Genomic DNA, 17,314 nt, shown 5'->3' on the forward strand with positions numbered 1-17,314 from the left:
CTGGACCATCAAAGTTACTGACCTCCCCACTGTTGAAAGGATCTGTACGAGGTGCTGCCTCAAAAAGGCAGCCCATATTATCAAAGACACACACCACCCTGCCCACACTCTCATTTTGCTGCTGCCATCGGTAAGAAAGTACATCAACCTGAAAGCCTCAGGTTCAAGAGCAGCAACTACCTCAGCAACCATGATGTTCTATGGATTGTAACTTTAGTTGCACTGCTCGCTTTGCATTGTTGTGGTCTCCTGTTATTAATTTATTGTATTCTTGAATATTATATATTTATTTGTGTGTGATTGCATTAACAGGATTGACTGTTAAGCTGCAGCAAGTGAAGGGCCTGTCCCACTTACGTGTCCTTGGCACGCAAATTACGCAACCTCGTGGCCACGTTGAGGTGCACGGGCATCGTATGGCCGCGCGGGGCCGGTCCCACTTAGAATCGTGGAGGGGTATGTAGTTGTGCGCGACATCGCGCGGGGCTCCGAAATTTTTGTAGTGAACTAAATCTTTGCGCGCCAACGGCCTGTCACGGAACGACTAAAGTGGGACAGGCCCAAGACCCTGGCACGATGCAACGTCTCACCTTCAACAGCAGCAGAAGCAGGCAAACGATCGCCAAACTCGGCCTGGGGCTCACGGCCGTTGCGGTCCGGATCTGCCCCCACTTCCACTGCCAGAGCGGGGCCAAGAAAATTGAAGATAGACACAAAATACAGGAGTAACTCAGCGGGACCGGCAGCATCTCTGGAGAGAAGGAATGGGTGACACTTCAGGTCAAGACCCTTCTTTTCAGACTGAAGAAGAGTCTCGACACGAAACGTCACCCATTGCTTCTCTCCAGAGATGCTGCCGGTCCCGCTGAGTTACTCCAGCTTTGTGTCCATCTTCAAATGACGTCACACACTCCAGATGGCTGTGCGTCCGCATGTAATCGCGCCCGACCTTCGCAGGACCATCGCGGCTTAACGCGACCACGAGATCGAGTAATTTGCGTGACAAGGACACGTAAGTGGGACAGGCTCTTAAGAATGTTTTTGTTCCATTGCTAGTACGTGACAATTAAACATACTTGACTCTTCTGGTTAGAGTCAGAGTGAGGGTAAAAGATAATTATTCACCAAGCCAATATTTTCACAATCTGTCATCCTCTTTCTTTTCCCTTCACATGCCAACATACGGTTTGAAACAAATAAATGTTCTTTTTTAAAAGAGGTTGAACATTATATAATTTCACAAGTTAACTTTGTTTATTTGTAATTCCCGGAATTGACATCCAAGTTTTGTTCCATAGTTTTCAACACTTCTTCATGCTATGCTGAAATACTGTGATACAGCTGATTGCAACGAAACTCTTAAAAAGTATTAAAAATAAAAGCTACAACTGAACTTCAGCCATTTCCCAGATATGAGTCTTTCAATCCATCTAATATTTACAAACAATTGACAATGGCTGGATCATCATGGGGCCTTGTACCTCAATTTCATGTCTGTGTGCCTGCATTGGAGGTTTAAAAGTTAATTCTGTCCTCCAGTGGAAAATGTTAATGAAAATGTGAGGTGTTCCTATTATATGTGGCTATTACTTCTTCAATTTTCTCTGCATCACACTACATTTATTTTGTAAGCAGGCAGCTGATACACAAAAGCTGACCATGAGTGCAGAAAAGGGTGGGGGCCATCCACATCCTGATTTTTCTCAACCTCAAAAATTATTCCAATTACTAATGATAAGAACCAATATTGGAACAATATTTACACCATCGTGCAATTGCAAAGAAATTTGATCCTCAAGAAATTCCTTATTTCCATTAAATTTGATCCTTGATGCAGTTAGTCTATCAATTTTGTATGCTTATGCAAAAGATTACTTGTATGCTTTTGCCTGAAAGAAATTCCCTCCTCTGCAGTCCTGGAAGGAATTGAATCCAGTGTGCAATGCTATGTTGTCAGGAGTTTCCATATCCTACAATTTCTAGCCCAGTGAATCATACTAAGAGTGAAATATTCTGCAGCGTCTCAAACCTCTCAACAATTTAAACCCAAGTTGTTGTGGAATTAGTTTGGGCTATTTTTTGTGTGCACTGAACCTACAACGTTTGGGCCTGATTTAAGATATATGGTTTGTGTGCCTTAAATAAAATGTACAGGATTTGTGTTAGCATCAAAGATAGACTCACAATGCTGGAGTAACTCAGCAGGACAGGCAGCATCTCTGAAGAGAAGGAATGGGTGACATTTCGGGTCGAAACCATTCTTCAGACTTGTATTACATCATGCAGGTTCAAGTGGGATGGTAGAAATCAAATATATCAAATGACAAATGCACAAAACCTGTTAATCAAAATCTCAGGGATTCTTACCTGAAATCCAGACCTATTCTTTTCCCCCATTCAGGAATTCCTGGGCCGGGACACATATTATATCCTTGCGCCATGCCTGCTTGAGTTACTAAGAAGAAAGGAGATAATATTGAATGTAAATTATACAAATATAAATTTTTGCCAGTCATTTTACACTGCCTCTGAATATGACCTAATTATGAACAGGGTATTTCGACATTGCTTGAAAGCTGTAAAATAATAACCAGTTGTGTTGAATCCAATAGATAAGTCAAATAGTTGCTCATTTGTTATTCAATCGTTATGTATTTTGGTTTTACATTTTCATAGTTATCTCTTTAGACTGCACAGTTCCTACTGACATTAAAATTGCAGTTAATAAATTGAATACTCATCACATTCTTATATATCTCATTTATGCAAGAAATATGAGCAACTTTGCAACTCATAAACCATAATTTTAATGCTGCATTTCTCCATGCAAATGCAAAACAGCTTTTCCAGAGGCTCATGAGTTAGCTGGATATGCAACTGATTTAAAGGCATTTAATTTTCTGTCGGTCTAATATCCATTTTGACAGAGCTATTAATCCATGTTATGAAAATAAAGCTGCCTGCAATGTTAAAATAGACCACAATTCACCAGCAGTCCAAAGATCTTAGGAAGTGCTGTAATGTCACAGAGCGAAGCATGACATGGAGACATTTAATCACACCACTTTCTGATTAAACGATCAAATTATTTTTCTTATTTGAGAAAAATACTGCAATATAATGGATAATTATTATTAGAAATATCAATACCAATATCTTTTAGCATCCTGCTAACGTAGATCAGGTCAGCATTGTTATGTAATTTACACACTGTTCATGTTAACCAGGGTATAATCTGTTGGACAAGATTATCATCAGTCAGTCTGTAATAACAGCAGCATTGATAATTATTAATATTTGAGTGAAAACATAAGGACAAAGGCAATCCCGTTTTATAATGTTTAATATTTACTTATGGACTTAACGAAGGTATACAGCAATGAAAGTATCTGCCAAATATACCTGCCGATTTGATCATTCAGTTAATGGTGTCCCTAAGGGATATGTTAGCGTAGCAGTCTTCTCTGCCACACATTGTTAATAACCTGGATTTGAGTACAAGGGGACTTTATTCTTATGCCTTCAAATAACACAAACCTTGGACATGAAACACACCTGGAGCAGGATCGTGATACATTTTGGGAGCAGAGGCTGTCTTTTTATGCAAATAAATGTGAAGCAATGTTTTTGGTACAAAGAACTCTGAAAGGCAATGTAACCAATGGATGCACTTTTTTTAAAAGGTGCAGGTCCAGAGAAATCCGTTACCAGCTTTAATCACAAACCTACTGAACAGTGGCACCAGTGAGAAGGGTAGAATGGCCTGCTCCCACTCCTATTTCTTGTGCTTCTTAGGTATTGTAACATTGTATTTGTAGTGCATCAGAGGTCGCTATGACTAGACTGCCACAATAAAGAAACATGTACCTTGATGCTCTTAATGGAGTGAATGTACATAATACTCCATAATGCAGAATAGAAATAACCAAAATCCACCACAGAAAGAAATGTGTTATAAAAGGGTTTTGACAACAATCCGTCAGTGTTTTAACTGAGGTTCCTTCTTCAAAGATAAATCTATTGGATCAAAAGATTAGTCACAAAATAGGCTTGAGGTAAGCTGGCTAAGTGGTTCATTGTAAATGTTTAAGAAGGAACTGCAGATGCTGGAAAATGTCTGAAGAAGGGTTTCGGCCCAAAACTTTGCCTATTTCCTTCGCTCCATAGATGCTGCCTCACCCGCTGAGTTTTTCCAGCATTTTTGTCTACCTTCTGGTTCATTTTAAAGACAGGTAAAGTGTGAATTAACGATTTTCAAAATACCCTGCAAAGCACTTAGTAAAGCTGACCGTGATTTAAAGCAAATAGTATACACAATCATGAGAGGAATGGATCGGGTAGATGCATAGAGTCTTTTGCCTGGAGTGGGGGAGTCGAATACCAGAGGACATAGGTCCAAGGTGAATGGGAAAAGATTTAATAGGAATCCGAGGGGTAACTTCTTCACACAAAGGGTGGTGGGTGTATAGAACAAGCTGCCAGAGGAGGTAGTTGAGGCTAGGACTATCCCATTGTTTAAGAAACAGTTAGACAGGTACAGTTGGACCGAAGGGCCTGTTTACACACTGTATCACTCTATGAAAAGGTAATGAGAGAAAATTCAGCAGTGATGGCCACTACTTTTATCTCATTTAAATGAAACCAAAGTGATGTAATCTTAATTCCTGCACGTATTGCACCTGATTTCTCCTCAGCAACAATGCTATTAGGTCAACAACACATGATACAATGTACAATGATCCATGATGTTCTGACATTCAGTACATACACAGTCCTATTTAATAAAGTTTACTTGGATTGTCATTTTTGAAATCCCTGCTCTTGTGAATGATTATATGGTACAGGAAGCACTCGTCTCGTAAAATGGTGCCCTATCATCTTTCACACCTCTCTCACAAGGTGGTTGAGGCTTTTTGCCTCAGCACCTCACAAGAAAGATGAAAGCTTTTCTAAGTGGTGGCTAAATGGGCACAACAGGACTAATGACAGTACTGGTTATCCCCCGACCCAGGAAACTTCACTTACACTGAAATCCAAAGCCTTTGGTGCAACTGTCTGGGTGAATCAGAAATCAGAAATGTAATAACTTTCAAGATGGGAGTAGAAGATTGAAAAATATCTTTCAGGATAAGACATGCATTTGGAAAAACATAGGCTTATGGTCAGCTTGGCTGTGTGCTGGAGAAGTCCAGATTCACAAATTTGATTAAGATTTCAGAGGAGGTGACAAAGATGATTGATGAGCATAAGGCAGTGGGGTGTTGTCTACATGAACTTCATTAAAGCATTTGCAAAATTACTGCCTGGTAAGTTGCTCGAGAAGATAGGATACATGGTGGGATGGTAAATTGATCCAATATTGATATGGTGTTCGATGGTGGAGGAGTGTTTTTTCCAACAGAAAGTTTGCAATCAGTGGTGTTCTTCAAGTATCAGACCTGTGTCCTATGTTGTTTGCGATATCTCTAAATGATTTCGAAGAAATGCAGGTAGTCTGATTCATGTATAATTAATGTCAGAATTGTCAGTGACATTATGTGAACACGTACATGTTATCAACTAAAAAGACTGAAAATAAAATGAATAATCTATTTTTTCATTATTAGGGGCAGTGCAGTCAGTTCATTAGTTTAATTTGGTATCTTGGTCAGTGTAGAAATTAATGAATGTATGAATTAATTAATTAATTCATACATTTATTGGCCAAGTATTCACATACAAGGAATTTGCCTTGGTGCTCCGCCTGCAAGAGGAATGACGCATAAAACACTAAACATTAATAATAAAATTATCGATTAAACATGTGAATTAAATAAAATACCAGAGCAAAAGGAGGCGACATATGTACTGAAAGGCCTGTTCCTGAACTGCACTTTTTCTATGTTCTATATTTTATGGGAGAAATCGGACCTGGCATTTGTTATATTGTGGGGGTAAGGGGCAGGGATGAGCAGGGAATGAATTCAGGCATCCCTGATGCTGAAGGTAAATGGGGTGGCAAGGAGGTGGTAAAGGGCAACCAGCCAAATCATTGAAAGATACAAAGTGTTTGGAGTAACCCAGCGGGTCAGGCAGCACCTCTGAAGAACATGGATGGGTGAGATTTTGGTTCGGGACCCATCTTCAGACTGATTATGGTGGGGGGAGGGGGAAGAAAGGAGGGGCAGGACAAAGCCTGGCAGGTAGCAGAATGATACAGATGAGGGTAGGCGGTTGATAGGGAGATGGTGAACAAACGCTGGATATGTAAAGACAGGAGATGTGAGACAAAAGGATTGGAGTTGCGATATGTGAGCTAGAAGAAGAAATGTGGGAAGGAGGGGGGAGGGGAGAAAAAGGTGCAAGTCAAGGTGAGGCACAGGAAAGGAGGGTAGGGGGTGTTTTGGAGAAGAAGGGAGGGGATGGAGGGTTTTGTAGTTACCTAAAATTAGAAAACTCAATATTCATGCCGTTGTGGTTGTAAGCTACCCAATATGAGGTGTTGTTCCTCCGGTCTGCACGCAGCCTCCCTTTGGCAATGGAAATAGTCAACGTTTGAAGAAGGGTTTTGGCCTGAAACGATGCCTATCTTCTTTGTTCCATAGATGCTGCTGCACCCGCTGAGTTTCTCCAGCACTTTTGTCTACCTTCGATTTTCCAGCATCTGCAGTTCCTTCTTAAACACGAGGTTTCTTAAGGAATGGTTTAACAATGCAGATAGATTCGGAATGTTACTAAACTAGAAAGCTACAATCCCAAGTTCCATCGCTTTGACAATTCCTGGACTGATTTCTAGCATAACCACATTTAGAATATTGTGTTCAGTTCTGGACTAGAGGGTGTGAGCTGTAGGGAGAGGTTGAGTAGGCTGGGTCTCTATTCCATGGAGTGCAGGAGGATGAGGGAAGATCTTATAGAGGTATACAAAATCATGAGAGGAATAGATCGGGTAGATGCACGGAGACTGTTGCCCAGAGTAGAGGAATCAAGGGCCAGAGGACATTGGTTCAAGGTAAAGGGGAAAAGATTCAATAGGAACCTGAGGGGTAACATTTTCACGCAAAGGGTGGTGGGTGTATGGAACAAGCTTCCAGAGGAGGTAGTTGAGGCTGGGACTAACCCATCATTTCAGAATCAGTTAGACAGATAAATTTGGAGAGACATGGGCCAAGCACAGGCAAGTGGGACTAGTGTAGCTGGGACATTGTTGGCTAGTGTGGGCGAGTTGGGCCGAAGCGCCTGTATCCACACCATATCACTCCATGACTTTATGAAGAGAAAAATCCACAGGGCCATTGCAGCACCACAAAAAACGTATTTTCAAAGAATATTTTTTTTCTAGTGTTATATAAATACTGTTAGTGTTACTCTGCAGCCTGACCAATCAGACAAACAAGTGCTGACTTTCAGTTGGACAAGTGGAGAAGGGCATGAAAATAGGTTTTGACATAGGTTGATTCAAAATTTGTATCTACCCTAAACTCAAGGTTTTTTGTTTGAATAAAGAACAACTTTACCAATGAATTGCCACGGTTTTCACAGGTCATTTTCAGGAACAATTTGTGATTTTAAAAAATGGGAGAATAATTGGAAAAAATCTCTACCCAAAAGCATACAACAAAAATATGATTTGCAAATGAGTTATATAAAATAATCCAGAAACTATTTGGCCAAGATGAGAAAAATATTGTGCAAACTAATCCCACGTTCAAGTTCTAGATTCACAGACCTGCAGGTCATGGCTCTTCAAGAACACATCCAAATACGATCTAAATGTAATGACAGTTTCTGCCTCAACCAACTTTTCTGGCAGTGAGTTCAAGACTGCTGCCTGCCTGGGTGTAAAAGCTCCAATTCACCGCTATCAATTCACCTCATCTACCAATGTGGTAAAATATTTTGGTTTGGACCCCATCATTCAGGGAAATGGGATATTGTTCATTTTATTTACAGACCATCATCATTTTATACATCTCAATTAATTTTCATAGTGATTTGGTGTGGAAAGACAATGAAGGCTAGGATAGACACAAAGTGCTGGAGTAACTCAGCGGGTCAGGCGGCATCTCTGGAGGAAAAGGATGGAGACTGAAGAAAGGTTCTGACCCAAAACATCACCCGTTCCTTTTCTCCAGAGATGCTGCTTGACCCGCCAGGGAAGAGAATCTAAGAGCAGGAAGATTGTGATACAAAGATATGAAATGGCATTGAGAACACAAATGGAGTACCATGTGTATTTTTTGTCACTATACTATTGAAAGAAGATTGTGTTGGAGAAAGTGAAGTGTAGATTCACCATGAGTTTGCTTGCGATGGAGCATTGCAATTACATAGAGAGACAACATAGACTGGGTTTGCTTTCTTTGGAGTGGAGAGGGCTGAGGGAGGACATTATCATGAGGACTTGTTGGAGAAACAAGTTAAAAGGTGAACATTGCACGCCCTTGGTCTCAGGACACCAAGTTAAGAAGTCTGTAGCCGAGAAATGTGCAATTAAAAATCTAGGGGTTGAGGACTTGCGGGAGCAGACACCTTAGAGAAGAAACAACATTGCAAGGAAACCACGAGATGTGAATGAGAAATGGCAGCCATTGAGAAATACACACTTAGCTTGGAATTTGTGGGACATTTCTTCAGGATAAACCAGATGAAGAAGATGGAAACAAAAAATAGTGTGAGTCAAAAAACTCAAGGAAACAACTGTTCGAAAGTTAAGCCAAGACGGACAAATGTGAAGGGTTCTCTCCTCCATCTGGAAACGTCATTAAGTGAATTACCACCAGTCAGGAGAATGGATTGTTGCTTGGCCTGGTAAGTGTACTGAATGTACTTATAAATATATGTCCTTTATCTCCACCTGCACTAGTGCCAGCGTTTTCCAATAGATATTTAGTTCCATTCCTAAAATATGTTGCCCTGCACCTGTTGCTGTATTGGTTATTTTGGACCATTCTTATGCCAGTCTATGATTTTCTGGGTATGCGGACTATGAGGAAGACTGTCAAAGTATACAGCGGGATATAGATCAGCTGTATAAATAGGAAGAGAAAAGGCAGCTGCAGTTTAATCTGAGCAAGTGTGAGGTGTTGCACATTGGGAGATAATAAATAAGGGGGAAATATAGAATTAATGGCATGACAATTAAAGCATTGATGTACAATGGGATCTTGGGGTCCAAGTCTACAAGTCCCTGAGAGGGGCAACACAGGTAGATTGTAATGAAGGCATATTATATTCTTGCTTTCATAGGTCAATACATAGAATATAACAGGAAGTGATGATGCAGCTTTATTGGATTTTGGTTAGACAGTATTTGGAATATTGTGTGCACTTCTGGTCATCCCATTACAGGAAGGATGTGGAGACTTTGAGAAGGGTGCAGAGGTTTACCAGAATGATGCCTGGATTTAGGAGGTTTTAGCTGCAGGGATAATTTTGACAGTCTTTGGTTGTTTTCTCCGGAACACCTGAGGCGGTGGAGAGGCATGATAAAAATATATGCAATTATGAGAGGCATAGATAGGGTAGACAGTTGGAACCTTTATCCCCAGGATGGTATGATCAAATACTAGGGGGCATAGCTTTAAGATGAGAGAGGCAAAGTTTAATGCAGAAACGTGGGGCGAGTTTTTTTTTCACAGAGGATGTTGAGTGCCTGGAACTCGCTGCTGGGGGTGACGGTGGAGCTAGATATGATAGTGACATTGAAGAGACTTTTTGATAGGTATATGAATAAGCAGGGAATGGAAGGATATGAATTATGTACAGGCAGTTGAGATGTCTTGGCTTCATTTTTGGCACAGACATTGTGGGCCGAAGGGCTCATTCTTGTGCTGTACTGTTCTATGTTCATATCACCACTTTCTGTGGTACTATATGTAAATAATTATTGCAGCATACAGTAAAATAGATGGATCACTTGTACAGTCAAAACAGCAATCTCAGAGGAAATAGTGTTCAAAATGTTAGTGTGCAAGTCACAAGGCACATTAGGACGTCAGTTTAGTTTTGGTCACCGAAAGACAAAAGACATCCATAATAATCAATAGACATTCCCGAAAGTTCAAACAAGAGTCAGCTTTTTCACAAATTTTAATTACCACCAACAGAGGCAACGACCTGCAAGTCCTTTGTGGCACAGTTGTTTCCACTCAATTATGTGGCTCTACCTTGAATTAACTGCAGATCTATCTTACATTCTATCTATCGTATTTTTTCCAATTACATTCATTGATGTAACATGTAAGAAGGAACAGCAGATGCTAGTTTAAACCAAAGCTGGACACAAAAAGCTGGAGTAAATCAGCGGGACAGGCAGTATCTCTGGAGAGAAGGAATGACGTTTCGGGACGAGACCCTTCTTCAGGCTCATTGATGTACATCAGATTGATGTAATGCTACTTCCAGCCTCCGTGATGAAATTTAAATCTGGTTCCACTGCTCAAGAATAGCAAGCAGTGGCTGATAAATCGGGACAGTGTATTGTATTGTATTGTATTGTATTGTATTGTATAAATCGGGACAGTGAGTGGAGGGGCACAGATTAGCTGCCGGGTCATCTTGTCCATTTCTGAGGACAGGAGGTTAAAATCTCTCGACAGTGCCAAAAAAGAGAAAAAACAGGGCTTAAAATACATACATTTTAAATTTATTTTGTATCAAAGATTTAACTGGGATGTGAAATAAAGAGCAACTTACACACTGACGACTTCTGATTGTTTTTGCTGGGAAGTAATTTAACACCTCGAGATTTCAGTTCAATCAGCTTTTTAACTGCAAGAGAGAACATTTGAATAAGGCATCAGCAATCAAAATGTACGAACATCGTGCCCTTTTCAAATAGCATACTGTAACTTTTATGAATTTTAAGATATATCGATGCTGCAACAGATCAGAGATTTTAAAAAATGGATTCTCACATTCCATTCACGCACAACTGTTTTTGAGATTTTACTCCGAGAAATCTAACACAATAAAACAATATATTGCACCACCGAGAGCAGTAAGGAGGTAGAAAGTGCTGCAGAAACAAAAGCACTGAGCTGTCAAACACTGATGGAGTAAGTTAAATAAATTAGTGGGAGAAACAATACAAGGTGGAGGGAAATATACTGGTCATTAATGTGAACTGGCGAACTACCTTCATCAAAACGTAAAACCCTTGAAAACATCATTCACTCTAAAATACCAAAATAACAATACTTCTCAATTACACATTTGTACAGAATCTTTCCAGACAATATCAAAAACCCAGCCTGCAAGGGGTGTGCCATCTCGTGTTTGTTTGAAATGTGTACAAAAGCAAAGACAACTTATTTTGTGAACAGTACAAAGATTCTAGAACTAATTAACAGAGGATTGGAGGATCGCTCCCCCTGAAGCAAATACTGTGAAGGGCAGAACAGTGGTGTGGAGGTAAAACTGCTGCCTCACTGCGCCAGAGACCCAAGTTCGATCCCGTCTGTACAGAGTTTGTACGTTCTTCCCTTTGACAATGTCAGCTTTCTCCAGGTACTCTGGTGTCCTCCCACACTTCAAAAACGTACAGGTTTGTAGGTTAATTAGCTTCGGTAAAAAAAAAAATGTGTCCTCAGTATGTTAGTGGATGGGGTGATCGCTGGTCGACATGGACTTGGTGGCCTGTTTCCATACTGTATCTCTAAAATCTACTCTTGATGACCTGCTCAAGTAAAACCCAATAAACGTCAGCAACATTCTTCCTCCACAAACTAGTTCATGTACTTCAGAGGAAGGTGCATAGCATTGAAAATATTCTATTGTAATTGCATCAAATGCAAAATCACCACAGAGACTGTGATTTCTTGTAATGGTGTACAAAGTGAGTCCAAAAATCTGCTGATCTCAATCTTGATTGCACTCAATAAGTGAATATTCACAGCCCACTGAGAGGAAAACCTTTGATATACAATCCTCTGAGTGATCCGATTTATTAAACATTTCAGGCCTGATGTGGAAATTGCATCTGATGCACATGACAGAATCACTCCAGGACGATTTAGGTTTAATTTCTGGAGTAACCCTCAATGACATCAATTATCATAATACTGTGTCATTCCAAGTGAAGACTATTTTCAATTACACGGTGTTAAAATGCATGACATAACCAAACTTGTGGCATACTGGCGCAGTGGTAGAGTTGCTGCCTTACAGCATAAGAGAATCGGGTTCAATCCTGACTATGGGTGCTGAGCACACTGAGTTTGGTCGTTCTCCCTGAGACCACATGGCTTTTCTCTAGGTGCTCTGGTTTTCTCCCACACTGCAAAGATGAGCATGTTTGTAGGTTAATTGGCTTCTGTAAATTGTTCCTTGTGCATAGGATAGAAGTAGTATACGAGTAATCATTGGTTGGTGCAGACATGGTGGGCCGAAGGGCCTGTTTCCATGCTGTATCTCTAAACTAATTAAACATTATTGGCCTATTCCACATAGTAATTTCTCTAATGCAAGTATCTTTTTTTAGGTTCCAAAGTGCTTCTAAAGAGGGGTCCTGACCTGAAACATTACTCATCCTTTATCTCCAGAGATACTGCCTGACTCAGTGTGTTACTCTGGCACTTTGTGTCTATCTTCGGTATAAACCAGCATCTGCAGTTTCTTTCTAGATATATCGTCTTTAAGTTGCTGGATTAAAACTTCACGTCATGCTCCAGCTGTTGTCTCACTATAGCTCCATGCAAGTACAACATATATTTCTTTACAGGTTGGTGATCAAAGATATCAAAGGTATCAAAGGTATTTTATTGGTCACATTCACATACACCTAGGTGTAGTGAAGTGAAATGCTTCTTGCCATTTTGCAGCACATAAAGAAGGAATACAGACATAACATTAATAAGAGTTTTAAACATAAAGAACATCCCCCCACAATGGTTCCCACCATGAGGGAAGGCACAAAGTCCAGTCCCCAACCCCAGTTCACCCATAGTCGGGCCTATTGAGGCCTCCACAGTTGCCTCTACGGAGGCCCGATGTTCCAGGCCGTTCTCGCCGGGTGATGTTGCTCCGGCGTCGGGAGAGTCCTCTCAGCGGCTTGGGAACCCTGGAACGGCCGCTTCCGTACTGGAGGCCGCGGCTTCCGAAGCCAACAAGGCCGCGCCGGTTGGAGCTCCACAACTGGCGATCTCATCTAGAGATCCCAGGATCCCGGTGTAAAGTTCAGTGCCGCCGCCCGCAGCTGGTCACTCCACAGTCCCGCAGCTCCACGATGTTTTCCTCAGCGATCTTCAGCCCACCGGAGCTCCAGCGCGGCGACCCGGGCAAGGCATCGCCTGCTCCGCGATAGCGCTCCAGTGCTGTGCCGCCGCCGAAGCCGAGGTTCTGGGCAGTCCCCGACAGGAAACGCCGCTCCAGGCCCGCTGGTAGGCCGCGAGGACGGGTCGAAGGTGCAGCCCGGAGAAAAGCTGCCTCTCCGACCAGGTAGGGACCCTGAAAGGTAGTTTCCTCCTCCCCCCCCACCCCCCACATAAAAAAGTCTAGACCTCCAAACAAACCACTTTAACTAACTAAAATAAAAATAAAAAGATGAAAAGACAGACAGCTGCTGGCTGGGCAGCCGTGCACAGGACAGCGCCCCCTAGGCGATGTGACATTCAGTACTAAAACAGCTATTTTTTGGGGGGGAAAACTTAATTTCCATAACTGATATTATTTATCATAACGTTGACAGAAATAGTGTGTTAGTGTAATGCTGCTGCTAATTGCTCAATCATAAATCCAACTGAAGAAACACCAAACTGCCCATATCCCAAGGCATTTGAATAAATGATGGAAATGAATAATAAACACATATTATCTGCACTCACAAGTCATAAATCCTCTCTTTAATCAGTACAAAACAGCTGAAAAGTGTGAAAAAAACCAAACAAATATTTGTTTGTTGGGGAAAAACGTGATTAATTTATATACTAAACTGTTTGAAGACAATTTAAGAGAGAGTACTACACCAAGAATCCCTTCAGTACGTGCAAAAAAATAAATTGCTGGAGGAGCTCAGCAGGTCAAGCTGCATCAGTGGAAGGAGATGAACCAATAACATGTGTAGGAAAGAACGGCAGATGCTGGTTTAAATAGAAGTTAGACACAAAATGCTGGAGTAACTCAATAGGACAGGTGGCATATCGGGAGAGAAGGAATGAGTGATCTTTCAGGTCTGAAGAAGGGTCTGGACCCGAAACGTCACCCAATCCTTCTCTCCAGGGATGCTGCCTGTCCCACTGAGTTACTCCAGCATTTTGTGTCTATCTGGGACTAATAACATTTTGGATTGGGAAAACTGGGTACACAGTTTCCTAAACCAGCATGTCAATGAAGCTAACTTGTCAACTATCACATAAGCAACTGCAGTCTAATAGTATCTTATTGGTTACCAAGGTTCTGAAAGTTCCTTGGAAAAACAAGGAACTGCAGCTGCTAGTTTACAAAAAAAGACACAAAGTGCTGAAGTTAGTTTGTGGGTCAGGAAGCACCTCTGGACAACATGGATATGTGACCTTTCAGTTCTGGACCCTTCTTCAGATTAATTGTGGTGGGGGAAGAGAAAGCTCAATCGATGCAAACCTTTTTCGTTGTATCTTATTACGCCGTTAATGGAATAAGATATCTTAAAGCACTGCAGGAAAAAAGGAAAAATAAAACATGTACATGGTTGGTACACATGCTAACCAATATAGATACATGATAAGGGACTAACGTTTAGTGCAAGGTAAAGCCAGTAAAGTCCCATCAAAGAAAGTCTGAAGGTCTCCAATGAGGTAGATAGTAGTCCAGGACTCTAGAATGATTCAGTTGCCTGATAACAACTGGGAAGAAACTGTCACTGAATCTGGAGTTGTGCATTTTCCCACTTCGATACCTTTTGCCCGATGGGAGTGGGCAGAAGAGGGAGTGGCCAGGGTGCAACTCGTCCATGATTATGCTGCTGGCCTTGCCGAGGCAGTATGAGGTATAGACGGAGTCAATGCAAGGGATGTCCTGGTCCCTCAATGCCACCAAACTGATCAAAAAGGCGCAGCAGCGCCTTTACTTTCTGAGGAGGCTTAAGAAAGCTCACCTGTCCCCCCAGATCCTGTCCAACTTCTACCGCTGTACCATCGAAAGCATCCTAACCACCTGCTTCATGGTATGGTACAGCAGCTGCACCACAGCTGACAGGAAGGCACTGCAACGGGTGGTGAAAAGCACTCAGCACATCATCGGTGCCCCGCTTTCTGCCATGGATGCCCTCCACCGCAAACGGTGTCTGAGACGGGCCGGGAAAATCATCAAGGACCCCTCTCACCCTAACCATGGACTATTTGCCCTCCTCCCATCAGGAGGCGGTACAGGAGCCTCAGGTCTCGCACAAGCAGGCTGAGGAACAGCTTTTTCAATAACACCATTACACTGCTGAACTCACAGTCCCGTCGCTAGCTATCTTTAGATTCTCCCATTTGTATACATTTATTTGCCTATGTACCAGTTTAATTCATCCACAGTCCACACATTGTTAACCAGTATTTTTATTTCTACTATCTTGCACTATGACCAGACGCTAAACTGCATTTTGTTGTACCTGTACTCGTATTTGTGCAATGACAATAAAGTTGAATTGAATTGAATTGAAATGTTGGCTTGTGTGATGGTCTAGGCTGCATCCACAATTTGCTGATTGTTCGATCATTTGTTAGATCACTAATTAGCATAAATGTTTGAAGTGGCAGTCACTATCCGAATAAAAGACTGAGATATTGAGTTGTTATGAGTAGAGAGAAGAATAATGAAACAGAGACATTGATTCCATTATAAAGGCTTTGGTACCCATCCCCACATCCTATTATAAGACTGCTAGTACAATTGTTGCCCCTGAAATATTTGATCAAAGAATCTTTGGCAAATCCATATTTTTTCTAGATGTCATTAGTTTAATCATGTACTTGCCAATTGTTTCTTCTGATCCCTGGATTTATGTGCCCAGTCTGTTAATTGTGAAAATCTTTGACTTTATATGATTCAAATTTTTAATTATGTCCCACATAATAGCTCTCCCATAGCTTATGTTGCTAATAAGGTTCACAAGGTAAATTCCCGGGATGGCGGGACCGTCATATGTTGAAAGATGGAGCGATTGGGCTTGTATACACTGGAACTTAGAGGGATGAGAGGATATCTTATTGAAACATCTAAGATTATTAAGGGATTGATCACACTAGAGGCAAGAAACATGTTCCCGATGTTGGGGGAGTCCAGAACCAGGGGCCATAGTTTAAGAATAAAGGATCGGCCATTTAGAACGGAGATGAGGAAACACGTTTTCACCCAGTGAGTTGTGAATCTGTAGAATTTTCTGCCTCAGAAGGCAGTGGAGGCCAATTCTCTGGATGCTTTCAAGAGAGAGTAATATAGAGCTCTTAAAGATAATGGAGTCAAGGGATATGGGGAGAAGGCAGAAATGGGGTACTGATTGTGGATGATCAGCCATGATCACTGTGAATGGTGGTGCTGGCTCAAAGGGCTGAATAGCCTACTCCTATTATCTATTATCTATTATGCAATAGAGTTGTAATTCTCCAGCCCAGCCACCAATAGCAGTAGGGTCTTTCTGTTCTCATATGTTGCTTTGTTCTCTGTTCTGCCTTCAGGACACCTTCAACTTTTTACTCTGAAATATTTCCACACTTCCCATACACAGGACAAATAGCTGTGTTTGTTTATGACCCTCCAATTGATCAATATATATTTTATCTACCACCACCCCCTCGTCTAGTGCAGCAGGAGTGATGCACTATCAATATTGCAATATTCTAAAGTTAAAAGAAAACCTGCAAAAGCGGCAGTGGTGAGGCATCCCATAATTCACTTTGGAAGATAGAACTGGAGAAACGAAAGGAATTTTGAAGCTCAAGTTATTAAGAGACTTGTAAACAAAGATGGGGTCATGTTTTCAAATCTTCTTGTCATGGCCTGATGAAAGGTCATCGGGCTGAATTGTTTAAACCTGCTTTTCCTTCATTTTATGTTCCCTGATTCGTGCTCCTTCTGCCAATGGAAACATTTTATCTCTATCTATTCATCATTTTAAATAGCACTTTCAGATCCTTGTAAGCACTTCTGAACCAAGGAGGACAGCCTTGGCTTCTCCATGTTCATAAATTCAAACGTTATAGCAGCTGTATGAGGCCATTTGGAACATCAAGTCTATTCCACCATTCGATCATGGCTTATCTATCTTTCCCTCTCATCCGTATTCTCCTGCCTTCACCCCATAACCCCTGACACCCACACTAATCAACTAATGTCAATATTACTAATGTTAATCAAATAAATTAGCCATGGT

The 17,314-nt window shown here is 41.4% G+C and overlaps 1 protein-coding gene across 1 annotated transcript in view; it reads right to left on the minus strand.

Annotated features, from left to right (window-relative positions):
• csmd2 (CUB and Sushi multiple domains 2) overlaps nucleotides 1-17,314 on the minus strand; it is a 573,225-nt gene that overhangs the window by 541,794 nt on the left and 14,117 nt on the right. Inside the window, 2 exon segments of the mRNA XM_033045391.1 lie at nucleotides 2,368-2,455; nucleotides 10,678-10,752. Of these exon segments, the coding sequence (XP_032901282.1) occupies nucleotides 2,368-2,455; nucleotides 10,678-10,752 (163 nt within the window).

This window comes from Amblyraja radiata, chromosome 27, assembly GCF_010909765.2.
Source record: "Amblyraja radiata isolate CabotCenter1 chromosome 27, sAmbRad1.1.pri, whole genome shotgun sequence".
In the NCBI taxonomy this organism is placed as follows: Eukaryota; Metazoa; Chordata; class Chondrichthyes; order Rajiformes; family Rajidae; genus Amblyraja; species Amblyraja radiata.